This window comes from Corapipo altera, unplaced genomic scaffold (genome assembly GCF_003945725.1).
Source record: "Corapipo altera isolate COAL_440 unplaced genomic scaffold, ASM394572v1 67, whole genome shotgun sequence".
Taxonomy (NCBI): Eukaryota; Metazoa; Chordata; class Aves; order Passeriformes; family Pipridae; genus Corapipo; species Corapipo altera.
The window spans coordinates 6,101,679-6,113,140 of NW_020884906.1; the positions used below are offsets into that span (position 1 = coordinate 6,101,679).

Here is an 11,462-nt window from a genome sequence, read left to right on the forward strand (position 1 = left end):
GTGTTAGCGCGGCCCGGCCCGCTCCGCACCGACGAGTCGCGCCTGCCGCCCCGCTCCGCTCCGCCGCGCCCCTCCGCCCGCCGCCCCGAGCCCATGAGCCTGAACGAGCACTCGATGCAGGCGCTGTCCTGGCGGAAGCTCTACCTGAGCCGCGCCAAGCTGAAAGCCTCCAGCCGCACCTCCGCGCTGCTCTCCGGCTTCGCCATGGTGAGCGCCCGGCCTGGCCCGGCGGGCGAGGGGGCGGCTCGGGACCGGGGCGGGGAGCGCTGCCGCCGCTTCTCCTGGTGCCGACCGGTGCTCGTCGCCTCCCCGCGGCTGTGGCTGCAGCGGGGCGGGGACGGGCCGGGGCCGGGCGCTGTCCCCGCTGCGGTGGATACTCCCTGGGGACCGGGGTGGGGGCTGCATCCCCTTCCCTGGCAGCGCTCCCGGGCAGCGGCGGAGGCGCGGGGCGCCCCGGGAGCAGCGGGTCCGTGCGGGGTGCCCGGGGGTTCGTTTGCTCTGCAGAGCTTCACGCGATGAATTAGGAGCTGCCTCTCCGCTTTTACCTCCGCCGGACAGTGCAGGGTTTGTTGGATCGTAGCGGATCTTCCCCGCAGAGGATGCTCGGGGCCGCAGAAGCCGCGTGTGCCGCGGGCAGCCCCGCAGGGCGGTGAGCGCGAGATCACCGGAGTGTATTTCGGGGTTTCGGTTCACTCCGGTGTCAGGTGCGAAGGGCCGGGCCCGGGGCCCCGCAGCGCTGCCTGGGTTGCGGTGCTTCCCCTCCCGCTCCGCTTCCCGGACCGCACGCTTTGTGCAGCAGTTGCACTGGAGCTGCTTTCAGATAAATTAAGAAAAACAACTGATTAAAGTTGGCGGTCTCTCTCCGACTCGTTACATCCGTTATCAACCCTTTGCGAAGTTTCTCATTTTTTAGTTACGGAAACCAGAGGTGTTGCTTACTTTGCAATTTAGTGCATGGTTTAGGAATGGGTTTTGTTGTGTTTTGCTTTCGGGTTTGATGAGAAGTAACCCAGTGTAGTAACCCGAATTGTCTTAGATGAAAGCTCCATATAGGTGGAAATACGGTTACTTGCCGACTTCCCCATCAGTCCAGTCCTCTGACGTACGAAGCTGCGAACTCTGCCCTCAGCCCCTTCATGCATCTATTAAAAACGCCTCATAGTTTAGAAATACCGAATTGCGCTGCTCTGACTTGCTTCGTCTTAATTTTTTGAGCCGCTTTTAACATACTGGGTATTTTCAGCCGTAGGATTTACTCCCCTCCAGAGTCATTGTTCCATTGATGCTGTCGGGAAACACAGCAGCCTTCTGACGGTCAAATAAATGTCACTGTCCTCCTTCAATGGCTAAAAACAGACCACAGCTCTTCGGGGAGGTGGTGGAACTGCTGTTGGTTTGAGTGACAGGCGGCTGTGTTCGTGTGGCGTGTTTGAGTTGGTTCTCCTTGGGAAACGCATCCAGCCGGGAGCTCACTCGCTGCTCCTGCTTAATGAGTTTTCCTTGTTGTACATCCCCTCTCCTGTGTCGGAGCAGTTTGTCAGGGTGGCTGCTCGAGTCAGAGAGAAGACAGAAAAGAACCCTGTTGTTTGTTGGTTTTTACAAATTTTCATTTAAGTGAGGTTGCATCTCAATGTAAATGCTGTTGTTTTACAGTTGTACTTAATGTCTTAAACTCCTTTGAGTTTTCTCTAAATATATAGTATGTGGACTCTCCAAGTCCATGGATGTATGAGGTGAGGCTTCTTTTACTTCCTTCTTGATTCTCTAGAATAATTCTAGTTTGGTTGAAAATTGCTGCTTTTCAGTTTGTTGTTTAGAGTATTTCAGAAAAAAGCCACTTTGTTCTGATTAACAGAATCTCCAGTGTCCAGGAATGTTATGTGTGAACATTCATACTTTAATTTTTCTGAAGTTCCCCCATAAAAACATCAATTTTTTCTTCCTTTTACAAGATCTCACTGTAAATCCACCTGCAGCCTCTTTGGTTTTGCTCTGATGGACAGTCCTCTAGCTGAGACTTCCTAGTCTGTTTTCAGAAGAGCTGACTTAACATTCAAGTATTTTTAGACCTTTTTTTAAAAACTTTCCTTATCTTTTAGAGTTGCCTTTCTGCCTTGAAAAACTGTTCTGCTGTCACACCTATACCTTGTTTCCTGGCTGCAATGGGTTCTTTGGCACCTGATATTTGAATAAAATGCTGCTGAAGTACAATCTAGTCTTGGATCAAAGCTACAACAGCAAGGAAGCCTCACTGTTCCTCTATTTTCCCTATCACACAAGGGAGAAAGAGCTTAAATGACACATCCAGGACCACCCAGTGAATTGATGGGAATTGTCAGGAGTGGAATGTGCTGGTTTCCAAGCCAGCCCTATTGATCCTTGCTCTTTGATTAAGCAGTGCTTGCATCCTGTAGTATGAGCAAAGTTTATCCCTGCTAAACAGTTCCCTTTTTGTGTATAACTGCAGCCATTTTGCACAGTTTATTCCCTCAGGATTGGTTCCGCGTGCCGTGGGGAAACGAACCGTGCCAAAGGCACGAGATTGCCTCGGTCACTGATGTGGAGTATGAAGTGCTCAGCCAGGTTTCAAGCCCTGAAGTGTCACATTTCCTCAGAGAAGATTAAAAAACCTGTTTTACAGTTAGTTTTGTTTCAGAGCTGCTCGTGAGGATTTGCCACCGTGTGTGAACATAAGAAGCAGTTGCAGGGTCTGGTGTTGGCAACTGCTGTGGGAGCAGAGCTCCCGAGCCAGTGAACCCGAGCATTTCCTCTGTGCAGGTTTCCATGGATGCTATCATCCAGTGCCATATGTCTGAGGGAAAATCCATGAGGCTTATCATCTTCATTTAGTACAATTTCCCAGTTTATGGGGCCAGCAAGTAATATCAGCCCCCAAATTGTTAGAGGTAAAGAGATTGTAGGGTGTGTGCAGTCCATGAAGAATGGAGGATTCCCTCTATGCACTGGTGGGGGCATCAGGTATTTTTCACTTCTGTGTTATACCCCAGATATTGATGTATGATATTTTTCTCCCTCATGCCTGGCTTTATCTGTTTTTATTTCCCAGTCCAGTTTATTTGAATGCTGGAAATATTTTGCAGATCGTATCCAATACTGCAAGCACTGGCTCATCCACACCTAGAGCAGCAGAATTGAGAGCTCCAGAGGAGACAGGCTGCTGGCAGGTTATTTTTGTTTGAACAATTAATCTGACTTGTTGGTGTAATTTTGTCACCAGGGATGCATCACACAGTAGTATGGCAATGTCATGATATGGGAGTCAGGAATCAAAGGAAGTTGTTAGATCCCAATAGTCATCAAAGTGGAAAACTCAGTGTCACCTCCTGCCACCAATTAACAGCTTTGTGGAAATAGCTGAGTCAAAACTAGGGGTCTGAATTATACACTGTGGTTGGCTTCATTATAAATAGGATATGGAGGAAGTTATTTACCAGACACCACAATTTTCTTTTTAATACTTCGAGTGCTTCAAGCTGGCTGGGCTTTGTCTAGATGGGAATGTATACACTTCAAATATTGAATATCATCAAAGAACTGTCAACTCTTGCCTTTGAAATATACCCAGAATGGTCTTCTGAAAGCAGCTCCCATCCTATTCTGCAGAATGACTGCGGTGATAAATATTTATGAATCTGATTTCCATCACAGCAGTTGGTGTTGAGGTGCTGCAGGGCGGGACTGGACCCGCTGCTGTCAGAGCTGTACAGGTGCTCAAGGCATCACAGCACTTGTCTAGTACAGGTCACTCTGCAGTTTTAAATACTAAAATGGTCTCTGTAGAAGTTTTTTATCTGTATTTGACTGGATTACTGTAGAATAACATGAAACAGCAGCATTTTGTAACCTGCAGGAAGGCGTTACAGGCCCGGCTTTGTGGCTTCTGCCACCACTTGCTTTTACATCGCTGTTGCGCTCACGGGTTGGAGCTGCGCTGAAGAATCTTCCCCCACATGAAAAGTTCCTTCTATTCCAGCCGTGAAAACAATGTTTTGTGGCTCCTTTGAACGTTCCTGTCTCAGGGTTATAGATGAGCCAGGCAGGCAGTGTGGGGCACTTGAGGCCTTGCTGTTCTGTCATAGTTTGAAGGATGTAAAGGTGACACTGAGCCTCTGGCTGATCTCACCCTGTGCTTATTGAATAGATTTACTTTAAGTTACACTGTGCAGAGGTAATACCTCCTCAAGATGCATTTGCTCCAGTCATCTGGGTATTGCCTTTTCATGTTTGCTAGCAAAATGAAATGAAATCCTTGTTTGTATTCCATTGTTGGTGTCAGCAGATATTAAAGTGTTTTGTCATTCTGCAACTTACAATAATTACAGACTCGAGATCCTGGACTAAAGGATAAATGATGCTTAGTTTCCCTTCTGTATAAAACCAGAAATAAGATCATTATTTTGACTTATCTGTTTTTAATTTCCGGTGAGTTATTCTGGCTCATACACAATTCTCTCTCTGAGTTGTTTACAACTCTTCATGAATGGTGCAGACAGTCTGTGAGAGGCTGGCTCTGAGCCTCTCTCTCTGGGGTGAATAGTCCTGTCAGGAAAACAGGGAACCAGCCAGGAGTGCTGATTTCCACTGATGCTGTGACACCCATTTCATTCGTGACTTTCCTCTGCAGCACTGGCTACTGATTTCAAAAGCAATGATTTTGATAAGCATATGATTTTAATTTAAAAGCAGGAGCTTTATTTAAGCCCCTCTGGTCTGATAAGATGTGGGAACATTTTAAATAAGCAAATTGAACTTGGTCAGGATATTAAACTAAAAAAAAATTGAAATGCAGATTCTTCTAGAGGGCAAGTTGTTAAATTTTTTACAATATGTTAGTAATCAGGCTGCCATGACTGAAATCCAGGACTGTGGAAGGTTTAACATGGTCGTGTGCCAAAACTCAGTTATCTTCTGAAAACATCTGAATGCCCACCATTTTTAGGCTTATGAGAGTTTCAGTCTTGAGTCTTAATGTCATGAGAGTCCTTTAATTTTGTCAAGAGCTGTAGTAAATCTGCCAGTCATATCTGTAGGATGATCTGAAGTTAAAGTTAGCTCTTCTTTGAAGCAGGGATTAGACCAGATGACCTCTTGAGGAGTCTTCCAGCCCATGTTACACTGTGATTACGCAGCAGGGCAGGGCGTTTGCAGCGGGGCAGCTGCACAGTGGAAATCATGCAGCAAGTGTTCAGAGGAGCTTTAAAAGTGGTGAAGGAAAAGGTGCAGAACATGTTGTGCTGGAAACTGTGCAGCCCTGCCCTGAGCAGGTCTTCTGGACAGGAAAATATCCTGCCTGGAACATCAGCACGTACCTGTGAGTTCAGGCTTTGTGTGGATTGGGATCATGTCCGGTGACCTCACCTGGGCCTTGTTCTTGCAGGTATTACCTTACAGGAGCTGTTGGGAGCTGTTTATTTTGGAATTGCAGCGTGAGCAAAAGTGGGAAGAACTTCTGCCACTTCGCATCACTGTTAGAAAACAGGCACAGGGCCTCATGATGAAAAATGGAGCTTTTTGTTTTAGGTGCCTGGCTCAAGCTTGGCCCAGGAAGTAAACTTGCAATTGAAAAGAGTTGGCAGTTTTTCTGCTTGTTTACACTGAAAGAGTTCCCAGATTAGCTTTCTTGAGAGTTTGAAGAGACAGAAAACACAAACTGATTTTTCACTTACAGGTCAAGTTGGGGTTACTCTGCCAGACATGAACACAAGGAGTTCAAAATCAGATGCCTGATATCATTACTACGTGGAGGCATTGATTAGTGGAAATATAAAATGTCTTCGATGTTTGGCGAATTAAATACATCAATTCTTAAAAGAAAATTAAGTCTTTATCTAATGAATCTCCTTAGTGTCATAGTTATGTTAACATACTACTAGGATGAAGAATTTAAAGTGCCTTGCCGTGCTGGATGGTTTTGAGTCACACCAGAAGACTTAAAAGAAAAATATTTGATAAGTATGAAAATGAATCCTTGGTGGTGAAGGATTGCAATTGTTCTGTGAAAAACACACGAAGCCCAACGTCCCACGAGTATGTTGGGACTTAACAAGCAATCCTGACAACCAAATGTTTATCCTCTCAAATGTGAAGTTTCCCACGACTAAAAAATGGTATTTTTAAATCTTTGAGCAAGAATCGTATATGCATTAATATAATTTCTTGTTGAGTTTCTTGTAACACTTGGAAACTGTTCGCTGGTTGACTGAGCGGTGAGGCTTATGAGAATAAAAGCTTTCAATAAAGGAATTAAAAAATTGGCAAATGGCCTTGAATGCCTGTTGAAACATGTCTGAGCAGAACCCTTGGTTGCCTTAATATATTTGGTGCATTAGTGATCAGCTGTTCTGGTGTCCTGGAACATGTGTAGGAAGGTGGGATGCAGGACTAGGTGTAGCTTGGCTCAGCTCTTGCACAGTAGTGAGGTTTGAGTGTTCTTGCTGCTTTTGCAGCTGTCTTCGGGTCCTGGTTTCCATGCCTCCCTGCATCCATGAACCCACACTTCAGGAATTTTTCTTCCTATCAGCTTGATGTGCTTATATTTCAGATTACTGTTAGGTTTTTTTCCTCTGCACTTTAAATGTATTTTGTCTGCTTAATGAATTCCTTTGAGAAAGTACACTGAACATAGAGACCTTGGTGCATTGTTCCCTCTTTGGAACAGTGCTTTGTCTGAAAGTCAAATTTGTCAGGAAAGATTATTCAGGAGAGCTGCTGGGATTAATGTCACTCATCAATTGCACATGCATAAAACCACCTGACAGTTTTAAAACCTTTAAAAAGGCATTCTAGTTCATTTTCCTTATTCTGAGCTGGGTTTATGAGTTTCCTAGTGATGTTATTTATTGCTGATTTCTGCTCCTGAAGCACAGGATACTTGGAGATCTAAGGTTATAAAAGGGGATGGCTCATACAATAGTGGAGGATCTTTATGAGTTGCCTCATCTTTGGATGAGTGGTGACATGGCTTTCAGAGTGAGGAGCCTGTGATGCCTGGGACCACTGTCCTATCTTTTCTTGGAGACGTTGTCTTTCTTCAGCTCTCACGGGCCTGTTTGGCTGCCATGGGGATTGTGGAGACTGTCATGTTTTCAATTTGTGTTCTACAGTCTGCTTAAATACTTGAGTGAAAGAATATAGCTGAGAGCCCCACGGAAGGGTGATCTTTTCTCATGAAAGACTTCTGCTCTTCAGAAGTTAAACCCAAATATCCAAGGAGAAAGGAACCACCAAGGTTGTGATGGGCAGTCTGCTGCCTTTATGAAGGCTTTTATGTTATGGATATTTAAACAACTTTATGTGGTGTTCATTCTACATGTGTATGGGACACAAAGTGTTTCCTAATACCAAGCAAAATTTATAATCTATAGTGAAAGATCAAAAGCTGCCTCAATAGTATAACATGAAAGAAGAAATGTTTCACTTAAGGAGTCCAGGTGTGTTATTCACAAAGTTCATCTGTTTTGATGGGATGAGCTGGAGTGGGCAAGCTGGTTGTTCTGTAACAGCTTTTCTGCATATTGAAGGTTTGCTCTACAACACAACAGTAAGTACGAAAACAGTGGCTTTTTGCTCAGACCTAAATTTGAACCTGATGAAAAGGGTGCAGATGACATGGAGAGAAACGTAAATGCAGACTTATTGTTGTTTAAACTTAAAATAATCTGTAGTCAAATAATATGTAATGTAGATAACTGCCTCTCTCTCCCCCTTCCTTTTCAGGTGGCCATGGTGGAAGTTCAGCTCGACGCAGAACACGACTACCCTCAAGGGCTCTTGATAGCCTTCAGTGCCTGCACTACTGTCCTTGTTGCAGTTCACCTTTTTGCACTCATGATAAGCACCTGCATTCTTCCAAACATAGAGGCTGTCAGCAACGTGCACAATCTCAACTCTGTCAAGGAATCTCCTCACGAGCGAATGCACCGGCACATCGAGCTCGCGTGGGCATTTTCTACTGTCATTGGGACTTTGCTCTTCCTTGCAGAGGTGGTGTTGCTGTGCTGGGTGAAGTTTCTTCCTTTAAAGAAAAAAACTGATAATACCCCGCAGGGCAACAGTTCTACCATCACGTCGGGACAGGCAGCAGCCATTGCATCCACGTCTATTATGGTGCCCTTTGGATTGATTTTCATTGTGTTTGCAGTCCACTTCTACCGGTCACTGGTGAGCCATAAAACAGACAGGCAATTCCAGGAGCTGAATGAACTTGCTGAATTTGCACGGCTCCAGGATCAGCTGGATCACAGAGGTGATGCTGTCTCCTCAGCCGTTACCAATTTCGCGTAAACCTGTGCTTCAGGAAGATAACCCCACTGTTCTGCTTCTGCCTTACGTTGACTGCCCTGTGGATGAACGGGTTGAACTGCTGATCACTGTTTAAAGAGAGATTATAAATATTGTTCTAACCCTTTAGAGAAGGAAAAAAAACGTTCCTTTCGTGCAGTTTTTGCTGTCTGAAGGAAGGGATGGTGGGGTGTGACTGCACTGTGCGTGCAGCCCTCCTCCTGTAAACACTGTCTCGCTTATTTTCTCATTAATGCTGAATGGTGGCTGTATAAATACATGGAAAATAACATTGTACATTTGGGTATTTGCTGGGAATGGGTAAAGAAGTTGTTGAGGTTTTTTTTTTTTTCTCTGTTTATTTGATGTTGGCATTTACTAGAAGATACTGCTTGTCCGATCCATATTGCATGGCATGATACAAATTACTTGGGACATGCAGCAATTAGCACTTGGTTTCGGTGCTGGTGCTGCTCTCCCTGGAAAGCCTGACAGATGGTAGGAGCGAGAGCTTTCCCACCACTTTCCCCAGTATGTTTTGCTGCCAAGTAATTATTACTTTACTGATTTCTCCAGTGCCTTTTTCCCGTGGCACTTACACATTTTGTAACTTGCTAAACACCCCGGACTAGTCTTACTGTGATGTGGTGTGGCCACATGAGTAGGAATGAGACTCGACTCTTCCATGGAAGAAAATAAAAGCAATAACTGTTTTTAAAGTTCTCATGAGCTGGCAAATATTATCTGGAGAGATAGATCTGCCTGTTTCTCATTTAGGAATCTTTTTTTAAAAAGGAGGAACTAGATGGAAATTATCACTGGATAATTTTTTTTTTTTGCTTGAAAATCAGAACCACTGCTGTTTTTTTCCAAGCCAAAGTAGTAATTATTTTATACTTTTATATTGAAAATATATTTTTAATAAATCCTCAGATACAAGCAGCAAAAGGTGCTTTCTCTGTGTTGGATTCCCAAGTAATTAGCTATGCCTTGGTCTTCCTTGTTTAGAAAAGTCTTCTTGCTGAAGTGTTGTATATTTAATAACTCATTATACATTTTTTGATTCCAGAGGAATCTGGAAGACAACTCTTCTGGATGTATATTTATTTATGAAAGTAAGTTGTTTGTAATTAATATTGGCTGCTTACTTTCAGACACATCTGTGACAGCAAAGCTACAGTGTCATTCTTTATTTCCTCTTAAGGCAAAAACTTCCATTTGGTCTCCTAGATAAGAAGTTTGTTCAAGAAAGTTTGCAGCAGTTGTCCTGGGCTGCTTCAGTAATTGTGGCTATGTCTAGGAGTGGGATTTTTTGGAATACAGTTCTTCTAGGGAGTGGCTCTGGGATTTAATAGGTAAAAGCTGTTTTTTGAACACAAACTGAGACAGGTTTCAAGTCTTAGGGAAAAAACTTGAGCTCCCTGTCGTAGCTGTCACTGTGGAATGGAAACCTGGGATTTTGACCTGAGACAGGAGTGACTGTGACAGGACAGTGGATTTGTACCTGACAGCCTGGGCTGAACGTGGTCTCACCAACCTCCATCTGGGGTTATCCCAAGGTATTTACAAACTGCAGGATGTGCCTGTGGAGTTTGGGTGCAGAGTGTGGTTGCTGCTGCAGGAGCCTCTGAAGCAGATGGGGCTGATCTCTCCTGTCAGCAGCACCACAGTGCAACGTGTTGACAAGGTCACCCGTGGTGCCTTTGTATTGTCACAAACAACTATAAAAAAAAAAACCTGCTGGGCTGTTCTTTTCAGCAGCAGTCTCTGTTCACAAGCAGCAAACAGCTTTGCACTTGCTGTTTTCACAAGTCCTTCTGGCATACAGAGGCCAAACTGGATTTTCTCAGCTCTGCCATTACGTTGTGCTTCAAATCTGTTCTATTCCTGATGTAAATCTGATGGTGAGGGTTGTAACTACAGTCCCACAGGTGCTCATTCATGGAGCACGGGAAGGATTATGTTAGTAAAGGCATTAAGGGAGCAGCATTCCAAAACAGAAAGTCTTGGTAATAGGCACAAAATGTATTTTCCCATCCTTTACTGGAATACTAGTCCTGTCTTGGGGAAAAACTCCTGAAACCTCTCAGTAAAAGAAGAAAACCTGACTCAGTATTCACACTTGAGCAAAGGGTGCTGTCAGGCTTAAAAATTGTACTTCTGTCCATAAATTGTGTGTTTAAAAGTTACACAGTTCTGAAGGAAGCCCAGAACATCAGTTTTCCAAGTTTACTTTGTAAAAATTACTTGCTGTCCTGGATAAGCAGCTGAATTTCCTGTTGTTTTGTTAACCTTTTACAAAGTGACAGAGAAGTATGGATTTTTGGTGGGTTTTTTTGTTTAAGAGATACAGACTTCAAAGCTAGTGGGACAACCTTAATTTTAACTTTCTCAAACTGGTAGGCCCTGAGCTAGTGGCACTGTTATTGCAGCTGCTTTTCTGACTCTTTGCTGCACTTTAAGCCATGATATTGAGTATGTTTCTCTCATTTTTCACCTGTGGAAATGGTCATGAAAGTTACACCTCGGGTACCTTTGTCACTGTGTGCCCAGGCAGTAACCAGACACAAATACGTGGATCTAAACATTAAGAGTGCACTTAATTTTTTTTTTTTAATCCCTTATTTATACTAACGGTGTTAGGAGGCATTTACCTCAAGCATTTTAAACATTGGTTATTGTATATCACTTGTTTAGATATAAAATACTTTCATGAAATAAAATCTACTTAATTGTTGCTGATTGTTTGTTATCTAGAGGCCTAAAGTATACTTATTAATTGAAACATGATCTGTTGTAACTTCAAAAGCCATTTGGGGTCACAGGTATGTATTGGGTTAAGTTTGGGGGGAGTTATTTGATTGTACTTTTCTAGGGCCTTGCTTTTATAGCAGATACTAAAAGCCCTTATTCTCTAAGGCAAAGACCTTGAAACCAAGAGGAGTGTGATTTCTTTACAGCAGGAGTAAATCAGAGGAGCTGAGCAGAGTCCCCCTGCCTGTCTTCCAGTGTTTTGCTGCTCATGGTTTTTCTTTTTTTTTTCCCTCTTTTATTTTTTTCCTTTCTTTTCCAAAATAATGAGGGTGGGAAGAGGCTACTGAGCAAAGCCAGCTGCAGAGTGAAGTGTACCTGAACAGCCTTGAGGGAAGAGTGAAGCAGAC

General features: G+C 43.9%; 1 protein-coding gene and 1 long non-coding RNA gene across 2 annotated transcripts; one reads left to right on the forward strand and one right to left on the reverse strand.

The window, feature by feature from the left end:
• The first annotated feature begins 6 nt into the window (after window positions 1-6).
• On the forward strand, window positions 7-11,038 carry ORAI1 (ORAI calcium release-activated calcium modulator 1). Its single transcript, XM_027652363.1, has 2 exons — window positions 7-207; window positions 7,738-11,038. Exons 1-2 carry the CDS (start codon window positions 94-96, stop codon window positions 8,302-8,304), a joined length of 681 nt encoding a protein of 226 aa, XP_027508164.1. The 5' UTR covers window positions 7-93; the 3' UTR covers window positions 8,305-11,038.
• LOC113951424 lies at window positions 540-3,090 on the reverse strand. Its single transcript, XR_003529147.1, has 2 exons — window positions 1,231-3,090; window positions 540-1,142 (listed from the first exon to the last, which is right to left on the reverse strand). It is a non-coding gene; the product is annotated as an uncharacterized LOC113951424 (long non-coding RNA).
• Window positions 11,039-11,462: the final 424 nt, after the last annotated feature.

Excerpts from the sequence above, each read along its gene's own strand:
- ORAI1 (XM_027652363.1), top strand. The coding sequence starts at position 94 with ATGAGCCTGAACGAGCACTCGATGCAGGCGCTGTCCTGGCGGAAGCTC. Across the intron at positions 208-7,737 it reads TGCTCTCCGGCTTCGCCATG|GTGGCCATGGTGGAAGTTCA; the intron begins GTGAGCGCCCGG and ends CTTCCTTTTCAG.